General features: G+C 33.3%; 1 protein-coding gene across 6 annotated transcripts in view; it reads right to left on the minus strand.

Moving 5' to 3' along the window:
* Positions 1 to 15935, minus strand: part of LOC107656386 (diacylglycerol kinase iota-like) — a 41622-nt gene that overhangs the window by 5545 nt on the left and 20142 nt on the right. For 4 of the 6 annotated variants that reach the window (XM_016444227.1, XM_016444229.1, XM_016444228.1 and 1 more), the window contains exons 5-20: positions 14545 to 14601; positions 14332 to 14400; positions 14181 to 14249; positions 13976 to 14092; positions 12076 to 12150; positions 11785 to 11880; positions 10707 to 10789; positions 8985 to 9045; positions 6559 to 6672; positions 5087 to 5212; positions 4930 to 5008; positions 3975 to 4030; positions 3830 to 3892; positions 3605 to 3678; positions 1416 to 1527; positions 1135 to 1334 (exon numbers count right to left, since the gene is read on the minus strand). In XM_016444227.1, the coding sequence (XP_016299713.1) occupies positions 1135 to 1334; positions 1416 to 1527; positions 3605 to 3678; positions 3830 to 3892; positions 3975 to 4030; positions 4930 to 5008; positions 5087 to 5212; positions 6559 to 6672; positions 8985 to 9045; positions 10707 to 10789; positions 11785 to 11880; positions 12076 to 12150; positions 13976 to 14092; positions 14181 to 14249; positions 14332 to 14400; positions 14545 to 14601 (1451 nt within the window). The remainder of the gene's footprint in view (positions 1 to 1134; positions 1335 to 1415; positions 1528 to 3604; positions 3679 to 3829; positions 3893 to 3974; positions 4031 to 4929; positions 5009 to 5086; positions 5213 to 6558; positions 6673 to 8984; positions 9046 to 10706; positions 10790 to 11784; positions 11881 to 12075; positions 12151 to 13975; positions 14093 to 14180; positions 14250 to 14331; positions 14401 to 14544; positions 14602 to 15935) is intronic. The other 2 variants (XM_016444230.1, XM_016444226.1) reach the window with 1 other exon arrangement.

The raw sequence follows: 15935 nt of genomic DNA on the forward strand, positions 1-15935 counted from the left end.
TTTTTTCAATTAAAAAAAAAAAAAGACAATATTTGTTCCTTTTCTCATTCTATGTCCTGTTATTTCTTACAATCTGTAGGTAGTATGTTCATGCAGTTGAGCTGCATCAGTACAGAGAGAGAGAGAGAGAGAGAGAGAGAGAGAGAGAGAGAGATGGAGGCGGAGAGGGACGGAGATGACAGACAAACACGTGAAGGGCAACCGGTCATTTAGGAGGAGAAAGAGAGATGGAGACAAAGAAAGAAAACCCCACTGAGAGCGGCACAGAGAGCAGAACCAGCACACGTGGATTAGTGCTGTTACTAGAACATTCACCAGTCAAGCACACACGAGCCGCACACACACTGTTAGACTGTTAGTTACACACTCTCATCTGTGTGTGTGTTTGAGGGGGAAACCATCATTCTGAGATCAACTGTAAGTGATGAGCATTTTGTGTGTCTGGATCTATTAACTTATTCAAAAAGCATTAAAAATATCATTTATACACATGAAGACTTCACACACCACACCTCTTTTATGATAAAAATGGGTTTCATTTTTGAATAAAAATTTATTTTAGATACTTTTGTGGGGGCAAAAAATTATATGAAATATATACAGTATAAAATATACCAATGTTACTAAAGTAATACTATGTACTAACACTAACGTAATCTTGTAATGTTAAAGATTTCCATTTCAAATAAATGCTGTAGAATTTTCTAATATACTTTTACAAAAATATTAAGCAGCATGACTGTTTAAAAACAAATCTTACCAACCTCAAACTTTTCATCTATTATTGCTTATTATTTAAATATATTGTATATTATTATTTCAGCTTTTTTTTAATATTACACTTTTGTAGCCATTGGGGGAGTTTTTTTGTGACAAGAAAACAATAGAAAAATAAATATGACTGACACGACCCCTGTAGACCATCACGGATGTCAAGGTCATCAAGTCTCTAAATATCAGACAATTTGACCTTGTAATGACAGAACAAAAGTTGGTTCAGGCTGTCAAATATCATGTAGTAAAATGACAAAAAAAAAATGAAACCAAAAACAAAACCTTGTCTAAGAAGCTCTCACAAGCATTTTAAACCTCATGTATTTTGCACCGGTGCAGGAGGGTATTTGAGGGACTCACTCGTTGAGCAGCGGCACAGACGTGCGTCTCTTGCTCTTCTGCAGCATGTTGGCCTGGTTTCTCAGAGATATGCGGATGGTGGAGGGCGCGAGGCGGCACGGCTCTCCGTCCACCTGCACCGGCAGCGTCTTGAAGGTGGTGAGGACCACCTCTCTGCACTGATGCAGCCGCTCGCCGTGGCCGCCCACCTGCAGCGCCGCCTAGTGGTGAAGGCGGGATACATGTGAGTCATGAGCCCTACATTTCTTTCTCAGTCTCACAGAAAGAGCTGAAGCGCTCACCAGTGAGGCCATGGTGAAGCCGATCACCTCGACGCAGCCGTCGTCGTGCCTCTGAGGCTCGAAGTCTCTGTGGTCGCCCGTGTTGCCCCACGGCATGGTACCAGCACAGTACCTGCAGACAGCAGGTTAATGAGGTGAATAAAGACAGGCAGTGCTGACGACATGTTTAAAGCTTTCAACATAAAACCCACAGACAGTCAGGAAATATCCTCATAACTTACTACTGATATAATGAACTAATTATTGAACTTTTTGACATTATTTGAAAGATTCAACTGTGAATAAAGTGTAATGCGAATGAGCATTAACTAAAAGCTTAATTTGATTTTTAGTTTGCATGACCCTATTCATCACTATAATATTTAAAAGGGTTTAAATAATGTGAAAAAAACATCTCTTTAAAAAAATAAATAAAAAACTAATGTATTTTAAATGTTTTTATACCGTTTGCATGATGCTGTTCACTGCCATTATATTTCAATGTTTCAATACAGTAAAAAAAAACAACAACAATAAATACATTTTTTAATGTTTGTTTTTATCCAGATTGCATTACCTTATACATTACGATTATATTTCAAATGGTTAAAATTATTTAAAAATCTAATTCTGTTCCATAAAAAAATTAAATAAATAAATATTTTTCAAATGTTCGTTTTCATCCAGTTTGCATGACCCTATTCATCACTTATATTAAGAGGTAAATAAAGTAAGAAAAAAAAACTATATATATATATATATATATATACATACACACACACACACACACACATATATATATAATTCAATTCAATTAAAAATATATTAAATTAATGCTATAAAATATATAAATAAATGCTTGCAGTCTATATAGTTTTTAATGTTCTATGCAATTTCTGCGAGAATGCTGAATTACATTTTTCCCTGCCCGACTCTATAATTCTGTGACATTTCCCCTCATGGATAGTTTAAAACTTGGTTTGATCTTTCTGAAATCATCTTTGAGGAAGTGACATCATGTAAATCAGAAGTTTCTCTAACAGTCTTCATCAGTATTTCATTATAGTCACACTTATTATAACTGACCTTTTCAAGCTCAACATTTCAACACTGTTCTGGGAAAAATATTACAGTAATCATTTGTACAGAACTTTTTTTTCTAGGCACTAAGTACAAAACTAATGTGTTTGATAAAAGTCCATTATTAGCTGTTTTGTGCTGACCTTTCCGATGTACCAAGCTTGACAGAAAAACACGTTTTGAAAGAGAACTGGCATATTTTTTATTTGTATACTTATAGAAACACAGAATATCTATGCAATTGTAAGTTGAAATGTATTGTCTGTGTAATGCATTTAAAGGTAAACTACATCTAAATGATCATTTTGCTATCCTCATTAACATATTCAACATCCATCCAGTTCAAGTAATATAATTACCTTTTTAAATTGCAAATAATCAAACATTTAAATTTGTGTTAAATGGAATTTTAAAACTAGACACATTCACATTATATTAAATGCCAATATTAGTTTGGTAAATGGCGAATCCAGGTTACATTATTAAATTCAATCTGCAGCAAATGTTACATATTTCAATTCAGAAAAGGATACTACTTAAAAAAAATACTTTTCAGAAAAGTATTTTACTTTAAAATTACTTCAACATTTTTTTTATCAAATGGCCAAAAAAATATTAAGACATACATACATACATACATACATACACACATATATATATATATATATATATATATATATTTTTTTTTTTTTGTAGATATTTAGATTTGTCTAGTCATTTTTTAATATGAATACATTAATATTAATAATTGATACATTATACATTTAATATTAATACATTAACAGGCTCTTTTAAATATTCATACATAATAAAAAAAAATATTTACATTAATTATACAAATATGTAAAAAATATTAAGTATCTTTAAAAAAAGAGATATTATTAAAAATATTCAGACAAATATATTTTAACATATTGAGACATTAAAAAAAATAATAAGATGTATTTTTTTTTAAATACTTACATATATTTTTTATATATCCAAATATGTTTTTAAAAACTCTTTATTTATTTATTGATTGATTTATATTTAATGTCCGATGAGATTCTACCAGAATTCTACCATTTATGATTAAAAAAGGATGCATAAATGGCACCTGTTCCTGAGTTTGCCCCATATTTTACACAAACCTGGGAATATTCAAGAAGACGATGCACTGAAACTTCAGTTCCTGAATCTTGGGTGTGAGATCTGTACCGTCACACTGTCAGTATGAGGAAGGAAAATAATTACAGGAAAAGAACATCAGGTGAATGATGGCAAAGTTAGCGTAAGCGTAAAGGAACAGCTGGAGCGGGCAGTTCCTGTCAAACCACAGGCTTTCATGGGAGATTGTGCTGAAGTTTCATACTCACCACCACCCTGACGTGCTTGGACATGTCCCTGGAGCTCCGCTGGAGGAAGTCAGAGAAAGCTGCCTGAGGGGACACAAGTACGAGTCACACACACACACACACACACACTTACTCAGTCTGTCAGAGAGACGGGAACTCTGCCTACCCCTGCATAGAACATCTTGTTACGGAAGCGACTGTTGAATTTCTCGGGATTGGCTTCTGTGAAGGAACACAACGACAAATGATTATGACTCAGAGAAAGAACAGATACATAAAGATCTCAGCCAACAGGGCCATTTTATTCAAGTCAAGAATTCGTTTTTAAAAGGTCCAATCATTGAAAACAGGATTTTTCTTGCTCTTTTGAACTAAAAGCTTTCAGTGTGCCACATACTCATATACTCTACATTTCATGGTCATGTCATCATATTAACATATCCCCGCCTACATTTACACATCAACACCCATTCGGTATTCGGCAGCTTGCCTCTGATGAACAATAATATGAACTACACCACAACCTAGCCAATCAAAACATAAAAGATCATTTACATATAAAGGTTCAGTAATATCTATAAAAAAATGCCATTTTAAACATACTGACTGTGACTTTAATGTCTTACAGAAAATAAATGAAGACATAAAAAAATATTAAGATATATTTAAAATATTAAGGCATTAAGACTAAACATTAAGACATTTTAAAAAAATATTTAGATGCAGCTTTTAAAAATATTAAGATATTAAAAAAAAGATTTATATGTGTTTTATAAAAAATATGAAGATACTTTTTTAAATATTAAGACATTAAGAAATTTTAAATAATATTAAGATGTATTTTATATAAATATAAACATATTTAATAAAATATTAAGACATTTTTAAATATTTAGACGTCTTATAAAAAATATTAAGATATATCTTTAAAAAAATATTACGTTTTTTTTTGTACTTATATGTAAAATACTTATACTTTTTTTGCTATTTTAAGAATATTAAAACTAAAAGATTAAAGAATGTTTTCGGTGCATTTAAACCTTGACTAACAGGTAATAAAATACATCTAATAAAATAAAATCAAATAAAATGGCTCATAGGTAGGACAGAGTGTCACAAACCTCTGGACTCGTGGAACTCCAGTGTGACGTGAGCATCAAAGCCGAGGCTGAAGTAGTTATTGAACACGTTTAGAGGAAGCTGAGAACAGACACACACATCTATCAGCAGCGTATAAACGTAACCCAGTCTCTGTGTCAGCATGAACACAGCCATCACCTTCTGTGTTCCCTCCTCCGGCTGAACGGCCGATCGCTCCACCTGCAGATTCCAGCGGTCCAGCTGCACCACCGTCCCGTCCTCCACCTGACACAAGACCTTCGACACCGGATCGTCTGTGTAACCCTGAAACATCAAGAGATCATGCTGAGTTGAGAGGTCTTACCCAGCACCACTACTGTGTGTACAAGGCTATTTACTCCTGGCATAAACACAGAACTGTCAATATGAATCATTAAACCCGCTTCATTGCTAATAACAGACTTTAGATTGGGACATGGGGAAACACAGGGAAAAAAACCAGAGAGACACTCCAGACTGCAAGGCCAGTGTTTCTCCAGACACACAGTCAGAGAATAAATCCAAAATAATGAGCGGCATTCATCAGTGACAATCACTTAACTGGCCAACAGCACAATCAGAGAAGCCCCATCATATCTGACTAATGTCCGTTTATACGAATTTGAATTCTGCAGCAAATGTTACATATTCAAATTCAGGAAAACAACCGTTTTACAGTTTTAATATCAATTTTAATTTCATTGCTTTTTCAAATATAACTTATTGCAGCAAAAACGGCCTGTTTAATTCCACGGGTGGAAATTTTTTTATTTTTTCTTATTATTTTTAAAAGATATTAAGATTTTTTTAAATATTAAAACTTTAAAATTATTTAGATGTATCACTTAAAAAAATTAAAGACATACTTAAAAAAATTAAAAAATAAAAAAAAAAGATTTTTATAGGTATTAAAACTATTCAAAATTTTTTTTAATTAAACATCCTTTTAAAAACTGAAAATGTACTTTTTAAAAAATATAGACTTTTTTGTAGATATTAAGACATTTTAATTAAAAAAAAAATACTTAATATAAAAAAAAACATAGTAAGACGTATATTTAGACGTACCTTTTAATTTATTTTGACACGTAAGAAAAAACAAAACAATGTGACTTTTTTTTTTAAATGGTAAGAAATTTTTAAAAATATTTAAACATCTTTTAAAAAATCAAAAGACATTTTCATAGCTAATAAGACATTTAAATATATTTTTTTAATTAGATACATATTTTTTTTAATTTAAGACGTACTTTAGAAAAATAAAGAATGTTTTTGTAGACATTAAGAAAAAAATATTTAAAAAATATTTAGACATTTTGAAAATAAATAAATAAATAAAAATTATATATAGACATAGCTTTAAAAAAAATTAGGCATACTTTTGAAAAATATTTAAAAATTTATTACATAAAAATGTAGACACTTTAAAACATATTTAGATATATCTTTTAAAATATTTAGACAAATTTTTACTATTTTAAGAATAAAGATTAAAACACAAGTGCCTCACTTACAGCAGCTTCTCAGCCAATCAGAGCAGCCTGATCATATCAGACTAATGCTGATGTCTGGGGTATAAAATTATTTATTTATCAATTAATTTAAAGACGATTCAAGATGAGTTGACTCACCCCTCCCCAGTTCAGTGTCCTGGCAAGGTCATTTCCTGTACCAAGAGGAAGCACAGCTACAGGAGGTTGTGGGTTCATTTGTAGTTCATCTAAGGCCGAGAGAATCCAGCCCACCTAGACAAAAGAGGACAAACCACTCAAACTCAGGGTCAGAAATGCCATAGCGCTCAGGAAATCCAAGTTTCATCTCGCAGGAGTCATAGATCTAGAAATTACCCGCAAGAAAGCGTGACACTGCAAACCACAGAGCCACCATTAGCTAATTACAGTGTTTTGTCACTGCGTGTTCGTTGTCGTTCCACACATTTGTCACCAGAGGGGGGTGCGTCCAAAACGTCTAAACTTCACATACAGTGGGAATAGAAAAGAATCACCCCCTTTAAAATGATCACATTTTGTTGCTTTGCAGTCTGAAATGAAGACACACACAGGTTTGGTTTTATCCAGCTGTATTTACTCAGTGCAACTTTTAACATCCAAGTGAAAGACAAGTAATATTTTATAACATCCAAGTCTTTTCTATACCCACTGTATCTGATCATCCCAACATGCACTGCATCTTACCGTTCCATCTCCTCCACAGGCAAGGATGCGAAGATTTGGCACTTTCCTGTATAATTCCAGCCTGACGGACAGAGGGAAACAATAGCGATGTGTGTTACTGATGCAATTAGCATGCTAATTAACAGAATACTCCATTTAGCATAACAAATCCAAACAGAAGAGCTGTTTAAAGACACTGAACAGTGTTTGGACACATCAGGCACATTTAAAAGTATGAATTTCACTGCATTAGATAAAAATATCAAAACAAGTATCATTTTATCACAACTAACTTCACATTTCTGAGCCATTTTGTAATGATATTGGTAAGACTTTACAATAAAGTTTACTTCGTTATCAGTTAATGCATTAGGCATCATGAACTAACAATAGACTATACTTTTACAGCATTTATTAATTTATTAATGTTAATTTCTATTTACACACCAGTACATTTAACATTTCAAGCTGTGTAAACAAATATCAGTATTATAAAAGAACAGGAATTAACAATGAACAACAATATATTTAATAATTATTGATAAATGCAATAAAGTTATCATTAGTAAATTCTAATACCTAATACATTAATGCTAACAAACTGAACCTTAATGCACAGTGGGTACCATTAGTAACGTTAGTTAATGCATTAACTAACATTAACTAACAATGAGCAATACATTAGTTCCAGTATTTATTCATCTTTGTTAACATTAATAAAAACTACAACTGTTCATTGTTAGCTCAGGTCTATTAAATAATACTGACAGATACAGCTTAAAATGTATTAGTAAATTTTGAAGTTAACATTAAGATTAATAAGCGTTTTCGAAAGCCTTTTGTGGGAACACTTTACAATAAGGTTCCATTTGTTAAAATTAGTTAACTACATTAGTCAACATAAATTAACAATTAATTTTTTTTTATTAATCTTAGTTAATGTTGATTCCAACATTTACCAATACATTATTAAAATCAAAAGTTGTATCTATTAATGTTATTTAATGGACCTGAGCTAACATGAACTAACAATGAACAGCTGTATTTTATTAACTAAATTCAACAAAGATTAAATAAATACTGTAACATGTACTGCTCATTGTAAGTTAATGTTAGTTAATGCATTAAATATAGTTAACAAATGGAACCTTACTGTAAAGTGTTACCCATTTTGTCTTCATTTTGAATGTTCATTCATCATGTAAAGCCTATTACAAACATTAATTTGTGAAATGTTTTGCATGAAAAATTCTTTTCTTTGAAATAAATGCCACTTAATTTGATATTTTCATTTTTTTCCTTCTAATGCAATGAGATTTTTAAGTGTGGATTAAATGTTTTGGGGGCCACTGCATGTGTGCGTGTTGGTTTTCTGTTTTAATAGAGTGAGTTTAATCACAGCTCTGTCAGACAGCTCTGAAGAAAAGCCCTCCAGCCGACCAGCTGTGTCTGCCCTCCCATCTTAATACTCTCTCTCTCTCTGTCAGCAGTAGAGCCCATCAGAGCCCATCGCCTGTGCTTTGCTGCCTCACAGCTCAATTACTGAGGCGAACTGAGGTGGTGGGCAGCGAGGAGAGAAGCTTCTAGAAGACTGAACTCCCTCACAGAACACAGCACTGCTGAGATCCAACGACTACATAATTAATGTGGTCAGGACAAAGAAATGGTGGGTTAAAGTGCATAAAAGAATCACCCCCTTTAAAATGATCACATTTTGTTGCTTTGCAGTCTGAAATGAAGACACACACAGGTTTGGTTTTATCCAGCTGTATTTACTCAGTGCAACTTTTAACATCCAAGTGAAAGACAAGTAATATTTTATAACATCCAAGTCTTTTCTATACCCACTGTATCTGATCATCCCAACATGCACTGCATCTTACCGTTCCATCTCCTCCACAGGCAAGGATGCGAAGATTTGGCACTTTCCTGTATAATTCCAGCCTGACGGACAGAGGGAAACAATAGCGATGTGTGTTACTGATGCAATTAGCATGCTAATTAACAGAATACTCCATTTAGCATAACAAATCCAAACAGAAGAGCTGTTTAAAGACACTGAACAGTGTTTGGACACATCAGGCACATTTAAAAGTATGAATTTCACTGCATTAGATAAAAATATCAAAACAAGTATCATTTTATCACAACTAACTTCACATTTCTGAGCCATTTTGTAATGATATTGGTAAGACTTTACAATAAAGTTTACTTCGTTATCAGTTAATGCATTAGGCATCATGAACTAACAATAGACTATACTTTTACAGCATTTATTAATTTATTAATGTTAATTTCTATTTACACACCAGTACATTTAACATTTCAAGCTGTGTAAACAAATATCAGTATTATAAAAGAACAGGAATTAACAATGAACAACAATATATTTAATAATTATTGATAAATGCAATAAAGTTATCATTAGTAAATTCTAATACCTAATACATTAATGCTAACAAACTGAACCTTAATGCACAGTGGGTACCATTAGTAACGTTAGTTAATGCATTAACTAACATTAACTAACAATGAGCAATACATTAGTTCCAGTATTTATTCATCTTTGTTAACATTAATAAAAACTACAACTGTTCATTGTTAGCTCAGGTCTATTAAATAATACTGACAGATACAGCTTAAAATGTATTAGTAAATTTTGAAGTTAACATTAAGATTAATAAGCGTTTTCGAAAGCCTTTTGTGGGAACACTTTACAATAAGGTTCCATTTGTTAAAATTAGTTAACTACATTAGTCAACATAAATTAACAATTAATTTTTTTTTATTAATCTTAGTTAATGTTGATTCCAACATTTACCAATACATTATTAAAATCAAAAGTTGTATCTATTAATGTTATTTAATGGACCTGAGCTAACATGAACTAACAATGAACAGCTGTATTTTATTAACTAAATTCAACAAAGATTAAATAAATACTGTAACATGTACTGCTCATTGTAAGTTAATGTTAGTTAATGCATTAAATATAGTTAACAAATGGAACCTTACTGTAAAGTGTTACCCATTTTGTCTTCATTTTGAATGTTCATTCATCATGTAAAGCCTATTACAAACATTAATTTGTGAAATGTTTTGCATGAAAAATTCTTTTCTTTGAAATAAATGCCACTTAATTTGATATTTTCATTTTTTTCCTTCTAATGCAATGAGATTTTTAAGTGTGGATTAAATGTTTTGGGGGCCACTGCATGTGTGCGTGTTGGTTTTCTGTTTTAATAGAGTGAGTTTAATCACAGCTCTGTCAGACAGCTCTGAAGAAAAGCCCTCCAGCCGACCAGCTGTGTCTGCCCTCCCATCTTAATACTCTCTCTCTCTCTGTCAGCAGTAGAGCCCATCAGAGCCCATCGCCTGTGCTTTGCTGCCTCACAGCTCAATTACTGAGGCGAACTGAGGTGGTGGGCAGCGAGGAGAGAAGCTTCTAGAAGACTGAACTCCCTCACAGAACACAGCACTGCTGAGATCCAACGACTACATAATTAATGTGGTCAGGACAAAGAAATGGTGGGTTAAAGTGCATTAAGGGAGGGAGAGATGATCTGAAATGTAATGAAAGAGAGCGCTGAAATCGAGAGACTCACGCTTCTCTGGGCCCTCCCTGAGACAAATCAAACACCTGCCGAGGGTTCAGGATCCACATGAACATCTGCAGCAGCTTCGTCCCCTGAGAACCACAGACAGAAGATCAGACAGACAAACGGACAGAAGGACAGTCAGAGAGAATGATAGATAGATAGAACGATAGATAGATAGAACGATAGATAGACAGAATGATAGACAGACAGAACGATAGACAGATAGACAGACAGAACGATAGAACGAGATAGATAGATAGATAGAACGACAGACAGAACGACAGATAGAACGATAGATAGATATAGACAGAACGATCGACAGACAGACAGACAGACAGATAGACAGATAGACAGATAGATAGATAGACAGATAGAATGACAGCATGATAAACAGAATGACAGTGATAGAACGACAGACAGAACGATAGACAGAACGATAGACAGACAGACAGACAGATAGAATGACAGACAGAGTGATAGACAACAGACAGATAGAACAACAGCATGATAAACAGAATGACAGAGTGATAGATAGAACGACAGACAGAGAACAACAGACAGACAGAACATTAGACAGAGTGATAGAGTGACAGACAGATAGAACGACAGACAGGCAGAATGTCAGACAGAGTGACAAAATGACAAGACAGAACGACAGAGTGGTAGATAGACTGACCGACAGACAGAATGTTAGATAGAATAGCAGATAGACATAATGTTAGACAGAACAACAGACAGATAGATAGATAGATAGATATATAGATAGATAGATAGATAGATGATAGATAGATAGGTAGATGGATGGATGGATAGACACACAGACAGAACAACAGACAGAACAACAGACTGATAGTCACAGATCTCTCTTCCCACACAATAAAATAAATGGACATGAAATATTGATTTCGTCTGAAATTGTTTATGTAATGCATCCATTTATGTTTTAATTAAATATTCATGCCAAGTAGTTGCATATTAAGCCGTTTAATGTAGAGCTGTTCAGTCATTATGGCCCTTTCAGAAATTGTTGTTCTAGAATGACTGTACATTATTCCTCCATTAGTCTCTTTATTCAGAGCATCACCTGGTTTCCTCCACTCTTGGGGTTGACGAACACCAGCACTGGCTTCATCAGCGGTGAGGGCAGCGGCTTCAGCATGAACGGACGCCATTTTGATTCCTGCAAAAATCACTTCATTATACTTCGATAAATGCACATTTGCACACAAATACACACACACACACACACACACACCACTGCAGTAAGCTGTGGGGACAGATGATCATGAGCAGGAGTTAAGGGAAGAGAAAGCCCTCAGAAAACACTATAGCATCATTTAAAAGGAGGGACAGGACAGGAATCAGATCTACTCACATCCATCCCCTTTTTGCTGGCTCTTCTTTTGAACGACGTCCGTTTTTTCCTTCGAATGGAGTTTTTAAATGAGCTCTGGGACACAGGAGAGAGACGCCAACTAAGCCAAAACATAAGAAAACTAACTCCAGCAGGACTATGTTAAATTAAAGTTTGCCCATTACTGATAGAAGTGTTCGTTTTTAAATTAAAGGAATAGTTAAAAAGGAAAACTTTTTCATCACTTATCCACTCTCATGTTGCTCTGAACCTGTTGATGAAGAAACTTTCTTTTCTACCAACAAAAGCAAAGACTGACAGCTGTCCAACTCCAAAAAGGATCCATAAAACATCTTAAAAGTTAACAGGACTTGTTCACGGCATTCCAAGTCTTCTGAAGTCATACAATGAGGAAAAGACCAAAAATAGAATTTATTTCCTTAAAATCTTCCTCTGCTTCTTAACTCATTCCCATTGTAAGGAAAAGAGCAGTGTGAACATGCTGCAAAACATCTTTATTTTGCAGAATAAAAAGTCATAGTGGTTCAGAATGACATGAAGATAATTACAAAATAATTACAAGATTTTCCTTGGTTAAACTATTCCAAAAACACTTTGAATACAAGCAACTTCCCTTTCAGCAACTCCTGAATTGAAAGCGGCAGTAAAATGCCTTATCACAAAAACCTGCCCCATCAATGCATAAATCCACCAATCATAGCTGAGCGTGTCATCAGTGGGTGTGGTCTAAATATCTGCTATGACTGTTGATGTGATGGGTCAGTTTTTGAAATCAATTCTGGCTTTCAAGGCAACAGATAAACTGATGTTAAAAGTGTACATTGCAAAAAAGTTTTTTTTTTTTTTTTTACTTTTGTCTTTTACTTTTGTTTTCATACAGAAGCAATTCTGACTCTTTTTCTCAGAATTGCAACTTTTTTCATCTAAAAAATTTTTTTTTTTTAATTGAAAATTGCCAGATAAAAATTTTAAATGATGACTTTTTTGTTGCAATTTCAAGTTTACCTCTCTCAAATACTGTATGAGCTTACAGCAATTTCGATAATTTGGCAATTTCTCAGAATTTAGATTTTATATCTTGCAATTCTGTTTTTTTTTTTCCCCACAATGAAATAAAAAAATTAAAAAGGTGCAACCATCTCATAATTTTGACTTTTTCTCTCTTGCAATTTTAAGTTTATATCTCGCAATTCTGAATTTATATTTAGCCATTCTGACTTTTCTTCTTACAATTCTGAGAAAAATCAGAATTGTGACATAAAATCAGAATTGGGAGAAAAATGTTGCAGTTATCTTTATTTTTTCATCCCATGGTGGAAACAAGCTTCCATATTTTCCAGTACAAACATCTAAACATTCTTAAATCAAGACACATTTACTTGAGAAGCAAAATTGCACAAGATATTAAGTCTTGCTTTCTGAAAACATTATCAAAATGAAGTACATTTTTGCTTACAATAAGAAAAAATAGTTGCTAATGTGGTAAGAAAAATACATTTGCTTGCCACTTGAATTCCCCCCAGCATAAGCTTACTTAATTTTGATTATTTATTTATATATATATATATATATAAAAAACAAGACAAAAATACTGAGTCAGAAATCATTTTTGCAGTGTATAAAACAATGAAAGAAGCTCCATATAAAATATGTAGATGAGTTTTATGAAACACACTGTTACTGATATCAAATCTGGCAGCATCAAAGTGTATTTAAGCCGAAGCTGATCAGCATAACTGAGTGCAGAAGACAAGATCATACAGCCCAGCTTTAAAACACAGTCTAGTGTCACCTTGCATGAGCATCTCCTGCAGGACATTACATAAACCTCAGGCTCAGGTCTTCTCTTACGTGCTGATAAAAAAAAGTTTCACCCCCAAACCATCTGAGGTGAACGTACCTGCGGTTTCCTGACTTTGATGATCCAGGAAGGGGGTACGATGACCCCGGCGTGAGCTCCTAGCGAGCAGGGCTCCTCGATCTGATGTAGCATGAAGCACGTGACCTTGTTATGGAACTGATGGGACAGAAAAATAAACAGAGAAAGAGATGGAACAATTCTGCATTACATAAACCAGCAAGATTTTGTGAGACATGCCACTCACTGCCTGCTTGCACCAGGAGCAGCTGATGGCCACAATCTCCTTGCTGTGGAAGAACTTCTGCGGGAAACTCTACAAAGAATGTGAACGTTAGCATGAACGTACAAGACTTTTGCATATGACTCCTTCAATAAACCTTGAAGGCGTGACATACTTTTCCGCACTGACGACACTTCCCCTCTTGTCGCCGGCGATGGACCCAGTGATGTCTCAAAACGTTCTGCTGTCGCAAACAGACACAACGGGTCACATGTAAACGTGCCAACAAGGGTTAATTCTGCCATAGCACATGGAGTACAATAAGTATACGTGTAAAACTTCAGTGTGAAATATGATTTAAAATCGTGTGGCGATGAGGTGGACTCACATCTCGAAGGCATTGAGAGCCGCTCTCTCTGAAGGTGGGTTTGCAGTGGAAGTTGATCTGTGAGGAGACAATGAAAGTAGAATTATAATAAAATGAGGAGCTATTATTGCTGTAGCTCATTATATTATATTATATTATTAATATAATTCAATTTAAATGTGAAATGCACATCCATACTATATTATTATTACTACTGTTGATTGTTTTAAAAATTAAAAAAATTAAAAATAAAATAATTTCTATACTATTAAATAATTCTAAATAATTTCTAATATATTGAGTTTATTAAACTATCCAAAAACAGACATAACTACATTATTACTAAAATATAAAGCATTTTTAATTACATTTCCAGCAAGAAAATATACATTGTAATATATACTGTTAGCTTGATATTTCATGTTGTCTTTTCAAGAAATTTCACTGATAAACAAATAAATAGAACTATTACAATATATTGTATTATAGTACAATATTACATATTACAATGTGAAATATTTATACTATTATATTATTATTATTATATTTAAAAAAATAAAAATAATAAAACTAGTCATCTCTGAATTATTAAATAATTAAAATATTTTTTTTATATTGAATTTAATAAAAATAAAAAAATAAAAAACAGACATTACAATATAGTTAGTAAAATTTCAGCATGACAATATATACTGTGATACAGTTAACTTGATATTCTTTCATGCAACTGCACTGAGAAATAGATCAAACTTTTATATTATATAACATTATATTATATTAATAGTGTGTATTCATGTTACATACATTAAAATTAATATAAAAATGTGATATAATAATATAGAAATACAGTATATGCAATGTGAATATCTATCTATAAATATATATATTTTTTTTTTAATTAAAAACATAATAAAAAATAATCTCTAATTAACTAATATACATAAACTATCCAAAAAACAGACATTACAACATAGTAAAACATTCATAAAATGTCCAGCAAGACACTATATATTGTGATATATACCGTTACCTTGATATTCTTTCACATCTATTCACCCAATTGCACTGATAACTATATTTGAATACCGCAACAGCAGGAACCCACAACTCCTGATCCTAAAAACCATAACCGCAATACCTAGATTATAGCATCTCATCCTATTTCATCATCCTCCTGATGTCTGTTTGAAGAGACAAACGTCAGCGTTCATCTGTTGAGGGCATACTGATGACGTGCATGAGAATTAATGTCGTGGGGAAGTCGTGGCCTAATGGTTAGAGAGTCGGACTCGTGACCCAAAGGTTGCGGGTTCGAGTCTCGTACCGGCAGGGATTGTAGGTGGGGGGAGTGAATGTACAGCACTCTCTCCCACCTTCAGTACCACGACTGAGGTGCCCTTGAGCAACGCACC

The sequence above is a fragment of the Sinocyclocheilus anshuiensis genome, unplaced genomic scaffold (genome assembly GCF_001515605.1).
Source record: "Sinocyclocheilus anshuiensis isolate Anshui unplaced genomic scaffold, SAMN03320099.WGS_v1.1 scaffold183, whole genome shotgun sequence".
NCBI lineage: Eukaryota > Metazoa > Chordata > Actinopteri > Cypriniformes > Cyprinidae > Sinocyclocheilus > Sinocyclocheilus anshuiensis.